This window comes from Scyliorhinus canicula, chromosome 2, assembly GCF_902713615.1.
Source record: "Scyliorhinus canicula chromosome 2, sScyCan1.1, whole genome shotgun sequence".
Classification (NCBI taxonomy): domain Eukaryota; kingdom Metazoa; phylum Chordata; class Chondrichthyes; order Carcharhiniformes; family Scyliorhinidae; genus Scyliorhinus; species Scyliorhinus canicula.
The window spans coordinates 287269826-287288365 of record NC_052147.1 but is presented as its reverse complement, the minus strand read 5'-3'; the positions used below and the strand labels follow the sequence as shown (position 1 = coordinate 287288365).

At 50.6% G+C, this 18540-nt stretch overlaps 1 protein-coding gene across 1 annotated transcript; it reads right to left on the bottom strand.

The window, feature by feature from the left end:
• Nucleotides 1-1039: 1039 nt before the first annotated feature.
• On the bottom strand, nucleotides 1040-17756 carry LOC119962468 (mannose-1-phosphate guanyltransferase alpha-A-like). The gene is made up of 6 exons (XM_038790420.1): nucleotides 17581-17756; nucleotides 12268-12365; nucleotides 9836-9939; nucleotides 8321-8513; nucleotides 5346-5405; nucleotides 1040-1321 (listed from the first exon to the last, which is right to left on the bottom strand). The coding sequence occupies exons 1-6, from the start codon at nucleotides 17618-17620 to the stop codon at nucleotides 1187-1189; spliced, it is 630 nt and encodes a 209-aa protein (XP_038646348.1). The 5' UTR covers nucleotides 17621-17756; the 3' UTR covers nucleotides 1040-1186.
• Nucleotides 17757-18540: the final 784 nt, after the last annotated feature.

Below are 18540 nucleotides of genomic sequence, written 5' to 3'. Positions count from 1 at the left end.
CACTGAACCCCCCTCTTCCCCCCTCACTGAACCCCCCTCGCCTCTCTCTCTGAACTCCCCTCTCCCCCCTCACTGAACCCCCCTCTTCCCCCCTCTCTGAAACCCTCTCCCCTCACTGACCCCCCTCACTGAACCCCCTCTCTGAACCCCCCTCTCCCCCTCTCTGAACCCCCCTCTCCCCCTCTCTGAACCCCCCTCTCTGAACCCTCTCCCCCTCACTGAACCCCTCTCCCCCCTCACTGAACCCCCCTCTCCCCCTCACTGAACCCCCCTCTTCCCCCCCTCACTGAACCCCCCCTCTCCCCCTCACTGAACCCCCCTCTCCGAAACCCTCTCCCCCCTCTCTGAACCCCTCTCCCCCCACTCTGAAACCCTCTCTCCCCCCTCTCTGAACCCCCTCTCCCTCCTCTCTGAAACCCTCTCCCCCCTCTCTGAACCCCTCTCCCCCCACTCTGAAACCCTCTCTCCCCCCTCTCTGAACCCCCCTCTCTGAAACCCTCTCCCCCCTCACTGAACCCCCCTCTTCCCCCTCACTGAACCCCCCCTCTCCCCCTCACTGAACCCCCCTCTCCCTCCTCTCTGAAACCCTCTCCCCCCTCTCTGAACCCCTCTCCCCCTCACTCTGAAACCCTCTCTCCCCCCCCTCTCTGAACCCCCCTCTCCCTCCTCTCTGAAACCCTCTCCCCCTCTCTGAACCCCTCTCCCCCCACTCTGAAACCCTCTCCCCCCTCTCTGAACCCCCCTCTCCCCCCTCTCTGAACCCCTCTCGCCCCCTCTCTGAAACCCTCTCTCCCCCTCTCTGAAACCCTCTCTCCCCCCTCACTGAACCCCTCTCTCCCCCCTCACTGAACCCCTCTCTCCCCCCTCACTGAACCCCTCTCTCCCCCCTCTCTGAACCCCTCTCCCCCTCACTGAACCCCCCTCTCCTCCCTCACTGAACCCCCCCTCCCTCCTCTCTGAAACCCTCTCTCCCCCCTCTCTGAAAGAGGCATAAGTGGGCCGATGGGCCAATAGCCGCCCTCTGATTCAGTCCCGAGTAGTGTTTGGGCCTCCAGCCTCCTGATTTTGAAATGAGTGTTAGGATGGGAAATGGAGAAGTGGGAGATGGAGATGGAGTGGTTAGCAGTAAGGAGTGTGACCTGTTGACAGGGACATGTTATTCCAGCTCCTCGTGTACCCAATGTACTTACATGGAGTGGTCTTGCTGGTTTTTCCTGAACACTTCTCCAATATACTGGAAAATATCCGGTGTGAAAAGGTAAATTCCGCAGTTGATGATGTCACTGACAAACGTGCTCGGTTTCTCCACATAGTGAAGAATCTGGGAGGGAGAGGAAGAGTTTTACTGAGACACACGTAACAGCATGTTGGGGAACCTGAAGACCCCCATAAAGACTGCACTCTGGACAACTCCCTACTCAGGAAGCTCAACACCATCCACTTAACTGGTGCCCCTTCCACAAACATTCACTCCCTCCACCACCATAGCACAGTAGCAACCGTGTGTACCACTTACAGGAACTCACCGAGGTTCCTTTGACAGCACCTTCCAATCCCATGACCTCTACCATCTAGAAGGACAAGAGCAGCAGATACCTGGAAACCCCACCACATGGAGGTTCCCCTCCCAGTCACTCCCCACCCTGACTGGGAAATATATCACCGTTCCTTCACTGTCACTGGGGCAACATCCTGGAACTCCCTCCCTGACAGCACAGTGGGTGTACCTACACCTCAAAGACTGCAGCGGTTCAAGGTGGCAAATCACCACCACCTTCTAAAGGGGCAATTAGGGATGGGCAATAAATGCTGGCCTAGCCAGCGACACATACCTCTCGGAATGAATTTTAAAATGGCAATTGCCATCAGGCTGGGTGAAGGAGGAATGGGCCAGAATAATGGACATCCCAGTTTGAGCCTGACTCAAGGACAAGGTCCGTGGGTATAATGGGAATACTACCTGCCACAGAGACTGTCCTTCAAGTCCCATCCAGCTGCTCAGGCAGATGTTAAGGAGCTGTATGACAGCAGTAAACTAGAATTCTGCCAGATTGCGATCACGTGGCGCTCGCCACTGGCGATCTTGCCTATCTGTCTGTAGAACCCTGCAGTGTGCCAGGAGACCCTTTGGCCCATTCCGTCTGTGCTGGCTCTCCAAAAGATCTATTCAATTTGTCCCACTTTGCCGCTCTTTTCCCCATAACCCGGCAGATTTCTCCTTTCCCCTGTATTTATTCAATTCCCTTTTGAAAGCTTCTCCGAGCATCCTTTCGAAAATTACATCCACAACAACTCACCACAGAAAATAAATTGTCCTCGTCCCCCCCCCCCCCCCGGTTCATTTACTGATTCTCTTCAATGTGTGTCCCTCAGGTTACTGGCAGCAGTTTCCTCTCATCAAACCTCTCGAAGCCTCCCATCATTCTGGGCCTCTCTCAGCCCAATCCAGGGACAAACATGGAGAGGAGGCCATTCAGCCGCTGGATCGATACTGCCATTCAATCAGAACAGAACAGATTTGGAACTCAACTCCACTTTCCTGTCATCATTCCATATCCTCGATATTCTTATCAACAAAACTCTATCAATCTCAATCTTAAAAGCCTCAACAGCTGAGGAGAGAGTTCCAGATTTCCAGACACTATGAGTGAGGAAAACCACCCTGAACGCCCCGGCTCCTATTTTAAGGTTCTTCCCCTGTTGATTTGGACCCTCCCCACCAGAGAGAATAGTTTCTCTCCATCGACCCTATTGAGTCCTTTAATCATCTCAAACACCTCGATTAGATCATCCCTTAATCTCCAACACTCAAGGTAATAATAACAATCTTTAGTGTCACAAGTAGGCTTACATTAACACTGCAATGAAGTTGCTGTGAAAAGCCCCTAGTCACCACATTCCGGCGCCTGTTCGGGTACACAGAGGGAGAATTCAGAATGTCCAATTCACCTAACAGCACGTCTTTCGGGACTTGTGGAAGGAAACCGGAGCACCCGGAGCACCCAGAGGAAACCCACGCAGACACGGGGAGAACGTGCAGACTCTGCACAGACAGTGACTCAAGCCGGGAATCGAACCTGGGACCCTGGTGATGTGAAGCAACAGTGCTAACCACTGTGCTACCGTGCTGTCCAAGTGTGATGAATGTAGGAATTTCAGATATATTGCATTATAAGTATTTGGTGAAATAAAAATGAAAATCGCTAATTATCACGAGTAGGCTTCAAATGAAGTTACTGTGAAAAGTCCCTAGTCGCCACATTCCGGCTCCTGTTTGGGGAGGCTGGTACGGGAAGGGTTAAACTCTGGGTTAGTGTGTGTGTGACTGCTGCAGTCACAGTCTCAGAAATCCTGGTTTGCAAGGCAGCCTGGATTTGCGGCTACAAAAGGTGCAACTAAAGCATTGTAAAAGCTGGGATAATGGCATTTTGGTTATTTTAAAGGTTCCTTGCGGAGTAGTTAATTAGATCCATTGTGTTCAGCTAAGTCAGATGATGTCATTAATGGGAGGAGCCAGTGGTTGAAGCAGTTTCTGGAGTTTGAGTTTAGATTTGGATTGGGATGGGGATAGACAAGAAGCTGTGCTCTCAATACAGTGAGGTTAGATCTGTCTGTGGACAGACTCGCAGTCTCTTTCCAAACAGTTCAAAGATTTGGCTGGGAACAGAGCAGAAGCAGCTGACGCAAGACAGTGAGTCAAAGATTTGCCTCTGAACAGGATCGGAGTAATTTCAAAAGCTGGAAGTTTAAACAGTTTGAGATGGGCAAGAATCTTCAAGTTGGGTCCTAAAGGATCTCTCTTTCTCAAAGTGCTTTAACCTAGATATCTGTTTACAGGAAGTATTCCTGAGTCTGCTATCTGTATTTAAAAGTGGATTTTGACCCGAGATGGGTGTTGTTTGAGTGGAGATAAAGATAGCATGGTAGCATAGTGGTTAGCACAAATGCTTCACAGCTCCAGGGTCCCAGATTCGATTCCCGGCTTGGGTCCTAAAAGCAGAATATTAGGAAGAAAGTGAGAAGTCGGACCTCAAAGGTAGTGATCTCAGGATTACTCCCAGTGACACGTGCTAGTCAGAGCGGAAATAGCAGGATATATCGGATAAATACGTGGCTGAAGAGATGGTTTCAGACGGAGGGTTTCAGATTCCTGGGACATTGGGTCCAGTTCTGGGGGAGGTGGGACCTGTACAAACTGGACGGGTTACACCTGGGCAGAACCGACACTAATGTCCCTGGGGCCGGGGGGGGGGAAGGGGGAGACTGGGGGTGGGGTCGGTTGGGGAGGGTTCAAGCTAATATGGCAGGGGGATGGGACCCTATGTAAGGATTCAGAGCGGGGGATCAAGAACAAGGGACAACACAGAAAGGAGAATAAGAAAAGCGATGAGCAGAGAAATCGAGGACCTGTATCAGATAATGAGACTGTAAAAAATAGTGGGGGCAAGACAGGGTTAAAAGGACTAGCCTAGTTAGGGGCTGGTTTAGCTCACTGAGCTAAATCGCTGGCTTTTAAAGCAGACCAAGCAGGCCAGCAGCACGGTTCGATTCCCGTACCAGCCTCCCCGGACAGGCGGCGGAATGTGGCAACTAGGGGCTTTTCACAGTAACTTCATTGAAGCCTACTCGTGACAATAAGCGATTTTCATTTCATTTCAGTTTTCAAAAGGACTAGCCTTAAGGTTTTGTACATGAACACGTGGAGCATTCAAACTAAAATGGATGAAGTAGTTGTGCAGAAAGATACAAAGGGATATGATATAGTTGGGATTACAGAGACATGGCTCCAAGGTGACCAAGGATGGAAACTAAACATTGAGGCTATTCAGTTACAGACAGAAAGGGAAAGGTGGTGGAGTTGCATTGTTGATTAAAGAAGGTATTGATACAATATTGAGCACAGATGATGTGGAAGCTGTCTGGGTCGAGTTAAGAAACATTTGTAGTAGTGGTATACAGACCATCAGTGGTAACCTCCCGAGGTGCAGGGGCTCAGAACTGGGAAACTTCTTTACCCAGAGAGTAGTGAGAATATGGAACTCGCTACCGCAGCAAGTGGTTCAGGTGAATGGTGCAGATACATTGAGGGGGAAGCTGGAGAAACACAAGGGAGAATAAGGATATGTTGATAGGGTGAAATGAAGAGTGGGGTGGGAGGAGGCCCATATGGAGCAGAAACCCCAGTACAGGGCAGTGAGGCCAAATGGCCTGTTTCTGTGTTATAAACTCTGTAATAGGAATAGACTGTGGTGAATGAGATGGGGAGCAGAGAAAGTTCCCTGCCTGCTACCAGTGTTGTCTATGTTGAGTTTAGCTGGTCTGACTGTCGAGAGCAGTGCGCTCACCTCATGCGTCTGCTGATTCTCCACAATACAGCCATAGTTCATCGACTGTCTCCTGTTTGCCTGCAGAAATACAAGACGAGAGTGATTATAAACAATAACCATTCAGCACTGCAACACACCACTCAACATAGCATTCACAACACACAAGGCCAGGCAATCACTTTCTTCAAAAAGAGAGAATCTAACCGCATCCCTTGACATTCAGAAAACAGAGATCAATACAGCCCAGGAACAGGCCGTTCGGCCCTCCAAGACTGTGTTGGTCATGATACCAACGTTGGCCAAAACCCTCGGCACTTCCTTGTGCCGTATCCCTCTATGCCCATCCTATCCATGTGTTTGTCAAGATGCCTTTTGAACGCTGTTAATGTATCTGTTTCCACAGCCTCCCCTGGCAATGCGTTCCAGGCACTCACCACCCTCTGTGTAAAAAACCCTGCCTCGCACATCTCCTCTAAACTTTGCCCCTGGGAACTTAAACCTATGCCTCCTGGTGACTGACCCCTCCACCCTGGGAAAGAGTGCCAGCCCATCCACTCTATCCATGCCCCTCATAATCTTGTAGACCTTTATCAGGTCGCCCCTCAACCTCCGTCGTTCTAATGAAAACAGTCCGAGTCTATTCAGCCTCTCCACATAGCTAACACCCTCCAGACCAGGCAACATCCTGGTAAACCTCCTCTGCACCCTCTCCAAAGCCTCCACATCCTTCTGGTAGTGTGACGACCAGAATTGTGCGCAATATTCCAAGTGTGGCCTTACAAAGGTACTATACAACTGCAGCATGACTTGCCAGTTTTTATACTCGATGCCCCGTCCAATGAAGGCAATCATTCTGTCTGCTTTCTTGACTACCTTGTCCATTTGTGTTGCCACCTTGAAAGATCTGTGGACCTGCACGACCAGATCTCTCTGACTTTCTTTATTCATAAGAGTTTTACAATTTAAGGTATATTTCCCCTCTATGTTAGACCTACCAAAATGCATTACCTCACATTTGTCTGGATGAAACTCCATTTGCTCTTTCTCTGCCCAAGTCTCCAACCTATCTATGTCCTGCTGTATCCTCTGACAATCCTCAACACTATCTGCCATTCCACCAACCTTGGTGTCATCCGCGAACTTACTAATCAGACCAGCTACATTTTCCTCCAAATCGTTAATATATACTACAAACATAGAACATACATACATACAATGCAGAAGGAGGCCATTCGGCCCATCGAGTCTGCACCGACCCACTTAAGCCCTCACTTCCACCCTATCCCCGTAACCCAATAACCCCTCCTTTGGTCACTAAGGGCAATTTATCATGGCCAATCCACCTAACCTGCACGTCTATGGACTGAGGGAGGAAACCGGATCACTCGGAGGAAACCCAGAGGTCCCAGCACAGATCCCTGTGGAACACCACTAGTCACAACCTTCCATTCAGAAAAACACTCTTGTACTGCTACCCTTTGCCTTCTGTGACCGAGCCAGTTCTGTATCCATCTTGCCACCTCACCTTGGATCCCATGTGACTTCACCCTTTGTACCAGTCTGCCATGAGGCACCTTGTCAAAGGCTTTAGTGAAGTCCATGTAAACAACATCCACCGCCCTCCCCTCATCAATCATCTTTATCATCTCCACAAAAAACTCGATCATGATGGTGAGGCACGACCTCCCCTTCAAAAAGCCATGCTGTCTTTCGCTATCGCTAATGAATACAGTAAGAAGTCTTATAACACCAGGTTAAACCAGGGGCTGGTTTAGCACACTGGGCTAAATCACTGGCTTTTAAAGCAGACCAAGCAGGCCAGCAGCACGGTTCAATTCCCATACCAGCCTCCCGAACAGGCGCTGGAATGTGGCGACTAGGGGCTTTTCACAGTAACCTCATTGAAGCCTACTCATGACGATAAGCGATTTTCATTTTCATTTAAAGTCCAACAGGTATGTTTGGAATCACTAGCTTTCGGAACACAGCTCTTTCATCACCCGAGGACAGGAGCAGCAGATACCTGGGATACCCACCACCTGGAAATTCCCTAACAGCACTGTGGGTGTACCTACACTTCAGGGACTGCAGGGGTTCAAGAAGGCAACTCACCACCAGCTTATCGAATCATCGAATAACTACAGGGCATAAAGAGGTCATTCTGCCCATCTAGTCTGCATCGACCGTCTCAAAGAACCTAAACCCACAACCCACTCAATCCCCGTAACCCAGTAACCCCACCTATCCTATTGAACACTAAGGGATAATTTAGCATGAGTAATGCACACACGTTGTACATCTTTAGACTGTGGGAGGAAACTGGGGCACCCGGAGGAAACCCACGCAGACATGGGGAGAACGTGCAGACTCCACACAGTCACCCGAGGCGGGTATTGAACCGGGGTCCCTGGCGCAGTGACGCAGTAGTGCTAACTACTGTGCCACCTTTCCCCTGAAGGGCAACTAAGGATGGGCAATAAAAGCTGGCCTAGCCAGCGACGCCTACATCCCGTAAATTAATAAAAACATAACCCTGCGCCAGAACCGGCCTCCGATGCCCCTACCCCACAACCAGTCACCGGACTGCCCCTGCCCGAGAACCGGCCTCCGATGCCCCTACCCCACAACCAGTCACCGGACTGCCCCTGCCCGAGAACCGGCCTCCGATGCCCCTACCCCACAACCAGTCACCGGACTGCCCCTGCCCCAGAACCGGCCTCCGATGCCCCTACCCCACAACCAGTCACCGGACTGCCCCTGCCCGAGAACCGGCTTCCGATGCCCCTACCCCACAACCAGTCACCGGACTACCCCTGCCCGAGAACCGGCTTCCGATGCCCCTACCCCACAACCAGTCACCGGACTGCCCCTGCCCCAGAACCGGCCTCCCCTGCCCCTACGCCAGAGCCGGCCTCCGCTACCCCTGCCTCAACCTAACCCCTGATTGAAACTCCCCAGCCTTTATATATAAAGGATCAGATCTGTTTTCTTACTGTTGTCCCCAACATAACAAAAGAGTTGATTTGTCCCCGGGCTTGTTGGAATTCCATCATCTGCATCAATGGAAACTCGGAGCAAACATCCGTGTTCATGACAAAGAACCTTTCCGGGTTTCCTGACAGGATCTGGTCCCGGAAGTGGTATAGCCCGCCACCAGTCCCCAGAGCTACATATTCCTGGAGATACCTGTGAGCAAAAAGGACAAGAAGGAGGAGCTCCTTATTAACATTTCTGTTGGAAATCCAACCGACTTACAAATATGTCAAATACCACATATTGTGATGACTGTAGAAATTGGCTTATATTATATATTATATATGTGACAATAATGTTACTAAAAGCCTGGGTTACGGTACATATTTCTGGCAATAATATTATTAAAGATCCGGGGTTAAGGTACCCAGACTAAAGGGTCTCACCTCAGAACACAGGAACAGGAGAATGCCATTCAGCCCCTTGAGACTGTCCCACCATTGAATGAGATCATGGCTGATCTGTGGCCAAATTCTATATAGAATCATAGAATCCCGACAGTGCAGGAGGCCATTTGGCCCATCGGGTCTGCACCGACCAATCTAGGGCCAATTCCCACCCTATCCCTGTAACCCCCATCTGACATTTGAAAGGGGCAATTTAGCACGGCCAATCTATCTAATCTGCACATCTCTGGACTGTGGGAGGAAACCGGAGCACCCGGAGGAAACCCACGCACACACGGGGAGAACGTGCAGACTCCGCACGGACAGTGACCCAAGGTCGGAATTGAACCCGGTTCGCTGGCGCTGTGAGGCAGCAGTGCTAACCACTGTGCCGCCCCACACCCGTCTTTGGCCCATATCCACTAATATCTTTGCTTAACAAAGACCTATCTATCTCAGATTTAAAATTAACAACTGTTCCAGCTTCGCCTGCTGTGTGTGGGAGAGAGTTCCAAATCTCTACCACTCTTTGAGTGAAGAAGTTCTTCCCAACATCTCTCCTCAACGGTCTGGACCTAATTTTTAGGCCATGTCCCCTAGTTTTAGAATCTCCAACCAGTGGAAATAGTTTATCTTTATCTATACTCCCTTTCCCTGTTAATAGCTTGAATGTATCAATCAGACCACCCTTTAAATTTCTAAATTCTAGCGAAAACAGAGGAAGCAGCTGATCATCAGAGTTCACTCCAACCAGAGGAGGACTCCACTGTGGCCTTTACAATCCTCCCTGGTTCTTTGCTCCTCTCAGGGAAGAGGGCTCGTCAGTGACCCCCCATCACTCCAGATCACCAGCTGTCTCCTGCCTCATTTTTGAGGATTACCTCATTTTTATGACCCCTTAATCACAGCTTCAGCGGACAAATTGAAGTATGCATCTGAAACCCAGGTTTTTTAATAACATTACTGCAACAAATATAAAATATGACAATTTCTTACATACATCACACTATATGATTTGTATATGTCCGAAAGCACATTGATATTATACTACAACAAACACAGTGGGTTTTAAAAATATTTTTCTTTTACCTTATACAGACTTTGAACTCCTGCTGGGCTAGCAGGAGGAAACGGCTTAATTCATCGCTAGGCTGGTAAAACCCAATGAGTAAAATCTCCTTCATATTCGGAATCTGCAGAAAGGCAGAGAGGAATATAGTAATTTAGGAACAGGTGGCCACTCTGCCCCTCCTGCCTTTTGGAATGTGGGATCATGAGGCCATTCAGCCCCTCCAACCAGTTGCACATTTCAATGAGATCACGGCTGATCAGTGGTCTGACTCCATATACCGGACTCTTTGCAGTAACACTAACCTCTGGATAATAAACATCTATCTCGATTTTAAAATAACTGAGGATCTTGCATCAATTGCCATTTGTGGAAATGAATTCCAACCATCTATCACCCTGTGTGTGTAGGAAGTGTTTCCCATTTCACTGCGAAAAGATCTGGCTCTAATTATCAGACTCTGCCCCTTAGTCTCTGATTCTCCAATCATTGGAAACCATTTCTCTTGAACTACCCTATCAGCTCCTCCTGATATAATGGAATTGTCAATCATACCACCCCTTTAGCCTTCCAAATTCCAGGGATTAGAACCCCAGATGTGTGTAGCTCTCAATGTAACTAATATCTTGGAGCCCAGGCATTATTCCAATTTATCCTTCCGAAGGTGTGGAGCCTAGAACTGCCCCAGGTCCAGTCAAACCAGCGCTTTGCAAACTAAAGCAAGACTTCTACCCCCCTGATATATTGCTTTGGACACTGTTGGCTGGGGGTTCTCATGGGAAAGCGGCAGCAGCCAAATCCACAGCACTATGTGTGGCTCTGCTGCTTATACAGGTGGGAATAAAGAGAGTGGCAGGGTTATAGTGATGGGGGATTCAATAGATAGGGCGGACTGACACTTCTGTGGCTGCAAATGTGAATCAAGGATGATATGTTGCCTCCCTGGTGTCAGGGTCTGGGATGTCATGGTGCAACTGCAGGGTATTCTGGGGAGGGAAGGTGAATAGCCAGTGGTCGTGGTTCACATCGGTACCAATAAAATCGGTAAATTGCAAACTGAGTAAAGGAGGTTAGGAGATAAACTACAATCCAGAACCTCAAATGTAGCAATCTCAGGATTACTCCCAGTTCCATGCACGAGAGAGAGCAGAAATAGGAGGATAGAACAGATGAATGCATGGCTGGAGAAATGTTGTTGCCGGGAGGGATACAGATTCTTCAGGCTCTGGGACCTGTCCTGGGGAAGGTGGGACTAGTACAAATCGGATCGGTTACACTCGGTCAGAGCTGGGATCGATGTCCGAGCGGGGGCTTTCGCTAGTTCTTTTGGGGAGTATTTAGACGAGTGTGTCAGGGGGATGGGGTCCCAGGAGTAGGATCAGATAGGGTGAAACTCAGATGAGGAAAATGGAGGTAGAACTCGTGACACAAAGAACAAAGAAAAGTACAGCACAGGAACAGGCCCTTCGGCCCTCCAAGCCTGCGCCAACCATGCTGCCCGTCTGAACTTAAATCTTCCACACTTCCTGGGTCCATATCCCTCTATTCCCATCCTATTCAGATGTAGAAGATGTCGTCATACACTTGGAACTACAGGAGAAGCAAAGTTTTAAAAGTGTCCAGCAAGGAAAAATGGTGGGGTTAAACTGTTTATACTTCAATGCAAGGAGTATTTCAAACAAGGTAGACGAGTTAAGAGCATAGGGAGACACATTGGCAGCGGGATGTCATTGCTATAACGGATATCTGGCTAAAGGAGGGGCTGCACGGTAGCACAGTGGTTAGCACTGTGGCTTCACAGCACCAGGGTCCCAGGTTCGAATCCTGGTTTGGGTCACTGTCTGTGCGGAGTCTGCACGTTCTCCCCATGCCTGCTTGGGTTTCCTCTGGGTGCTCCGAGTTCCTCCCACAAGTCCAAAGATGTACAGGTTAGGTGGATTGGCCATGATAAATTGCCCTTTGTGTCCAAAAAAGGGGCTGGTTTAGCACACTGGGCTAAATTGCGGTCCAATTCCTGTACCAGCCTCCCCGAACAGGCGCCGGAATGTGGCGACTAGGGGCTTTTCACAGTAACTTCATTTGAAGCCTACTCGTGACAATATCTTAGATTTCCTTGGTCTGGGTCACTGTCTGTGTGGAGTTTGCACATTCTTCCCGTGTCTGCGTGGGTTTCACCCCCACAAACCAAAGATGTGGAGGTTGGGTGGATTGCCCACGCTAAATTCTCCCTTTATTGGAAAAATAAATTGGGTACTCTGAATTTTTTTTTAAAGGTTAAAAGAAAGATACTGGGCGTGATTGAACCTGGGACCCTGGAGCTGTGGAGTAACAGTGCTAACCGCTGTGCTACCATGCTGCCCTTTAAATCCTGGAACCAGCTGCAGAATACCTGTGAGCCTGACGTGATTCCTTGGTGACTTATCTCAGTAAAGTGAAGGGAGGTCTGTGTTACCTTTGAACAAGCTTCAATGAGATGCTGAATCATCGGGACGCCTGCAACTGGGAACAGGGGCTTCGGCACCTCGAAGGACAACGGCCGGAATCGCGTACCTGGAAAAAAAAAAACTGTTAGAGTGGGGAGGGTCCAATCAAACACTCCCAGGACAGGTACAGAACGGGGGAGATACAGCATAAAGCTCCATCGATACTGTCCCCATCAAACACTCCCAGGACAGGCACAGCACGGGGTTAGATACAGAGTAAAGCTCCCTCTACACTGTCCCCATCAAACACTCCCAGGACAGGTACAGCACGGGGTTAGATACAGAGTAAAGCTCCATCTATACTGTCCCCATCAAACACTCCCAGGACAGGTACAGCACGGGGTCAGATACAGAGTAAAGCTCCCTCTACACCGTCCCCATAAACACTCCCAGGATAGGTACAGCACGGGGTTAGATACAGAGTAAAGCTCCCTCTACACTGTCCCCATCAAACACTCCCAGGACAGGTACAGCACGGGGTTAGATGCAGAGGAAAGCTCCCTCTACACTGTCCCCATCACACACTCCAAGGACAGGTACAGCACGGGGTTAGATACAGAGTAAAGCTCCCTTTACACTGTCCCCATCAAACACTCCCAGGACAGGTACAGCACAGGGTTAGATACAGAGTAAATCACCCCCTACACTGTCCCCATCAAACACTTCCAGGACAGGTACAGCACGGGGTTAGATGCAGAGTAAAGCTCCCTCTGCACTGTCCCCATCAAACACTCCCAGGACAGGTACAGCACGGGGTTAGATACAGAGTAAAGCTCCCATTACACTGTCCCCCATCAAACAATCCCAGGACAGGTACAGCACGGGGTTAGATACAGAGTAAAGCTCCCTCTGCACTGTCCCCATCAAACACTCCCAGGACAGGTACAGCACGGGGTTAGATGCAGAGCATAGCTCCCTCTACACTGTCCCCATCAAACACTCCCAGGACAGGTACAGCACGGCGTTAGATACAGAGTAAAGCTCCCTCTACACTATCCCCATCAAACACTCCCAGGACAGGTACAGCACGTGGTTAGATACAGAGTAAAGCTCCCTCTACACTATCCCCATCAAACACTCCCAGGACAGGTACAGCACGGGGTTAGATACAGAGTAAAGCTCCCTCTACACTGTCCCCATCAAACACTCCCAGGACAGGTACAGCAGAGGGTTAGATATAGAGTAAAGCTCCCTCTGCACTGTCCCCATCAAACAATCCCAGGACAGGTACAGCACGGGGTTAGATACAGAGTAAAGCTCCCTCTACACTGTCCCCATCAAACACTCCCAGGACAGGTACAGCACGGGGTTAGATGCAGAGCATAGCTCTCTCTACACTGTCCCGATCAAACACTCCCAGGACAGGTACAGCACGGTGTTAGATATAGAGTAAAGCTCCCTCTACACTGTCCCCATCACAGACTCCAAGGACAGGTACAGCACGGGGTTAGATACAGAGTAAATCACCCCCTACACTGTCCCCATCAAACACTTCCAGGACAGGTACAGCACGGGGTTAGATGCAGAGTAAAGCTCCCTCTACACTGTCCCCATCAAACACTCCCAGGACAGGTACAGCACGGGGTTAGATGCAGAGCATAGCTCTCTCTACACTGTCCCCATCAAACACTCCCAGGACAGGTACAGCACGGTGTTAGATATAGAGTAAAGCTCCCTCTACACTGTCCCCATCACAGACTCCAAGGACAGGTAGAGCACGGGGTTAGATACAGAGTAAAGCTCCCTTTACACTGTACCCATCAAACACTCCCAGGACAGGTACAGCACAGGGTTAGATACAGAGTAAATCTCCCCCTACACTGTCCCCATCAAACACTTCCAGGACAGGTACAGCACGGGGTTAGATGCAGAGTAAAGCTCCCTCTACACTGTCCCCATCAAACACTCCCAGGACAGGTACAGCACGGCGTTAGATACAGAGTAAAGCTCCCTCTACACTATCCCCATCAAACAATCCCAGGACAGCTACAGCACGGGGTTAGATACAGAGTAAAGCTCCCTCTACACTATCCCCATCAAACACTCCCAGGACAGGTACAGCACGGGGTTAGATACAGAGTAAAGCTCCCTTTACACTGTCCCCATCAAACACTCCCAGGACAGGTACAGCACGTGGTTAGATACAGAGTAAAGCTCCCTCTACACTATCCCCATCAAACACTCCCAGGACAGGTACAGCACGGGGTTAGATACAGAGTAAAGCTCCCATTACACTGTCCCCATCAAACACTCCCAGGACAGGTACAGCAGAGGGTTAGATATAGAGTAAAGCTCCCTCTGCACTGTCCCCATCAAACAATCCCAGGACAGGTACAGCACGGGGTTAGATACAGAGTAAAGCTCCCTCTACACTGTCCCCATCAAACACTCCCAGGACAGGTACAGCACGGGGTTAGATGCAGAGCATAGCTCTCTCTACACTGTCCCGATCAAACACTCCCAGGACAGGTACAGCACGGTGTTAGATATAGAGTAAAGCTCCCTCTACACTGTCCCCATCACAGACTCCAAGGACAGGTACAGCACGGGGTTAGATACAGAGTAAATCACCCCCTACACTGTCCCCATCAAACACTTCCAGGACAGGTACAGCACGGGGTTAGATGCAGAGTAAAGCTCCCTCTACACTGTCCCCATCAAACACTCCCAGGACAGGTACAGCACGGGGTTAGATGCAGAGCATAGCTCTCTCTACACTGTCCCCATCAAACACTCCCAGGACAGGTACAGCACGGTGTTAGATATAGAGTAAAGCTCCCTCTACACTGTCCCCATCACAGACTCCAAGGACAGGTAGAGCACGGGGTTAGATACAGAGTAAAGCTCCCTTTACACTGTACCCATCAAACACTCCCAGGACAGGTACAGCACAGGGTTAGATACAGAGTAAATCTCCCCCTACACTGTCCCCATCAAACACTTCCAGGACAGGTACAGCACGGGGTTAGATGCAGAGTAAAGCTCCCTCTACACTGTCCCCATCAAACACTCCCAGGACAGGTACAGCACGGCGTTAGATACAGAGTAAAGCTCCCTCTACACTATCCCCATCAAACAATCCCAGGACAGCTACAGCACGGGGTTAGATACAGAGTAAAGCTCCCTCTACACTATCCCCATCAAACACTCCCAGGACAGGTACAGCACGGGGTTAGATACAGAGTAAAGCTCCCTTTACACTGTCCCCATCAAACACTCCCAGGACAGGTACAGCACGGAGTTAGATACAGAGTAAAGCTCCCTCTGCACTGTCCCCATCAAACACTCCCAGGAGAGGTACAGCACGGGGTTAGATGCAGAGTAAAGCTCCCTCCACACTGTCCCCATCAAACACTCCCAGGGCAGGTACAGCACGGGGTTAGATACAGAGTAAAGCTCCCTCTACACATTCCCCATCAAACACTCCCAGGACAGGTACAGCACGGGGTTAGATACAGAGTAAAGCTCCCTCTACACCAGGGGTGGGCAAACTACGGCCCGCGGGCCGCATGCGGCCCGCCAAAGGTATTTCTGCGGCCCACCAAGTCATTAAAAAAAAAAATTTAAAAATATATATTTTTTTTTAATATTTTTTTTTAAGGTTAATGGGGGGGGGGGGATGTTGGGTTACTTACTGGTATAGGGTGGATACGTTGACTTGAGTAGGGTGATCATTGCTCGGCACAACGTCGAGGGCCGAAGGGCCTGTTCTGTGCTGTACTGTTCTATGTTCTATATGAGGCGCCCAGAATCATAACCGGGTGAAGTAATTATTTTACTTAATATACTATGCGGCCCTTTGTGAATTGTGAATTTCTGAATGTGGCCCTTGCACGGAAAAGTTTGCCCACCCCTGCTCTACACTGTCCCCATCAAACACTCCCAGGACAGGTACAGCACGGGGTTAGATACAGAGGAAAGCTCCCTTTGCACTGCCCCATCAAACACTCCCAGGACAGGTACAGCACGACATTAGACACAGAGTAAAGCTCCCTCTGCGATGTCCCCATCAAACACTCCCAGGACAGGTACAGCACGGGGTTAGATACAGAGTAAAGCTCCCTCTACACTGTCCCCATCAAACACTCCCAGGACAGGTACAGCACGGGGTTAGATACAGAGTAAAGCTCCCTCTACACTGTCCCCATCAAACACTCCCAGGACAGGTACAGCACGGGGTTAGATACAGAGTAAAGCTCCCTCTGCACTGCCCCATCAAACACTCCCAGGACAGGTACAGCACGGGGTTAGATACAGAGTAAAGCTCCCTCTGCACTGTCCCCATCAAACACTCCCAGGACAGGTACAGCACGGGGTTAGATACAGAGTAAAGCTCCCTCTGCACTGCCCCATCAAACACTCCCAGGACAGGTACAGCACGGGGTTCGATACAGAGTAAAGCTCCCTCTGCACTGCCCCCATCAAACACTCCCAGGACAGGTACAGCACGGGGTTAGATACAGAGTAAAGCTCCCTCTACACTGTCCCCATCAAACACTCCCAGGACAGGGACAGCACGGGGTTAGATACAGAGTAAAGCTCCCTCTACATTGTCCCCATCAAACACTCCCAGGACAGGTACAGCACGGGGTTAGATACAGAGTAAAGCTCGCTCTACACTGTCCCCATCAAACACTCCCAGGACAGGTACAGCACGGGGTTAGATACAGAGTAAAGCTCCCTCTACACTGTCCCCATAAAACACTACCCCCACCCTCTCTCTCTGACCCCTCCCCAGTGCCAAACCCCACCCATTCTATCTCTGGATCCTCCCCAGTCTCTAGCCCCACCCCCTCTATCTATCTGGCACACCCCCAGTCCCGATCCCCACCCACTCTGTCTGGCCCCTCCCCCAGTCTCTAGCCCCACCCCATCTGTTTCCCCCTCTAGCCCCACCCACTCTCTCTCTCTGGCCCCTCCCCAGTCTCTAGCCCCACCCACTCTCTCTCTGGCCCCTCCCCCAGTCTCTTGCCCCACCCACTCTCTCTGGCCCATCCCCCAGTCTCTTGCCCCACCCACTCTCACTTGCCCCTCCCCTTCCTCTCGTCCCACTCACTCTGTTCCCCCCTCTCTCTCTCTCGGCTCCGCCCACTGTCTCTCTAGCTCCGCCCACTGTCTCTCTAGCTCCGCCCACCGTCTCTAGCCCCACCCACCGTCTCTCTAGCCCCACCCACCGTCTCTCTAGCCCCACCCACTGTCTCTCTCTGGCCCCTCCCCCAGTGTCTCGCCCCACCCACTGTCTGTTCCCTCCCCCTCTCTGGCCCCGCCCACATGTGCATTACCTTTCTGGGAGCCTCCGATGAGAATGACGGTTTTCAGCATGGCGGCGGTGCGGGGATCCCGGGTCCGGGGCGGGGGGTCCGGCTGGAGCGGGGGGTCTGGGGGGTTTGGGGGGAGCCGGTACCGGGGTTCGGGCTCCGGGTTCGGTGACTCGAATTGTCCAACCGGTGCCGGCGCAGACTGATTGCGTCACCGCACATCCGGTGTCGCACATCAGTGAGGTCACAGGGCCAGCCTCCAACTGGAGTTCAGCAGGTCACCGGCTATCCTATAGATCAACCTATAGACTCTCCCATAGAGCAGCCTATAGACTCTCCCATGGAGCAGCCTATAGACTCTCCCATATAGCAGCCTATAGACTCTCCTATGGAGCAGCCTATAGACTCCTATAGATCAACCTATAGACTCTCCCATAGAGCAGCCTATAGACTCCTATAGATCAACCTATAGACTCTCCCATATAGCAGCCTATAGACTCTCCTATGGAGCAGCCTATAGACTCCTATAGATCAACCTATAGACTCTCCCATAGAGCAGCCTATAGACTCTCCCATGGAGCAGCCTATAGACTCTCCCATGGAGCAGCCTATAGACTCTCCCATGGAGCAGCCTATAGACTCTCCCATAGAGCAGCCTATAGACTCTCCCATGGAGCAGCCTATAGACTCTCCCATGGAGCAGCCTATAGACTCTCCCATGGAGCAGCCTATAGACTCTCCCATAGAGCAGCCTATAGACTCTCCCATAGAGCAGCCTATAGACTCTCCCATGGAGCAGCCTATAGACTCTCCCATGGAGCAGCCTATAGACTCTCCCATGGAGCAGCCTATAGACTCTCCCATAGAGCAGCCTATAGACTCTCCCATAGAGCAGCCTATAGACTCTCCCATAGAGCAGCATATAGACTCTCCCATGGAGCAGCCTATAGACTCTCCTATAGAGCCGCCTATAGACTCTCCCAT

What these genes read in the sequence shown, in the direction of transcription:
- LOC119962468 (XM_038790420.1), bottom strand. Translation starts at nt 17,620, where the DNA reads ATGCTGAAAACCGTCATTCTCATCGGAGGCTCCCAGAAAG. An exon ending in TTGTTATGTTGGGGACAACA is followed by an intron (nt 5,406 to 8,320) that starts GTAAGAAAACAG and finishes GTATTTCTGCAG; the next exon opens with GCAAACAGGAGACAGTCGAT. An exon ending in AGAATCAGCAGACGCATGAG is followed by an intron (nt 1,322 to 5,345) that starts GTGAGCGCACTG and finishes TCTCCCTCCCAG; the next exon opens with ATTCTTCACTATGTGGAGAA.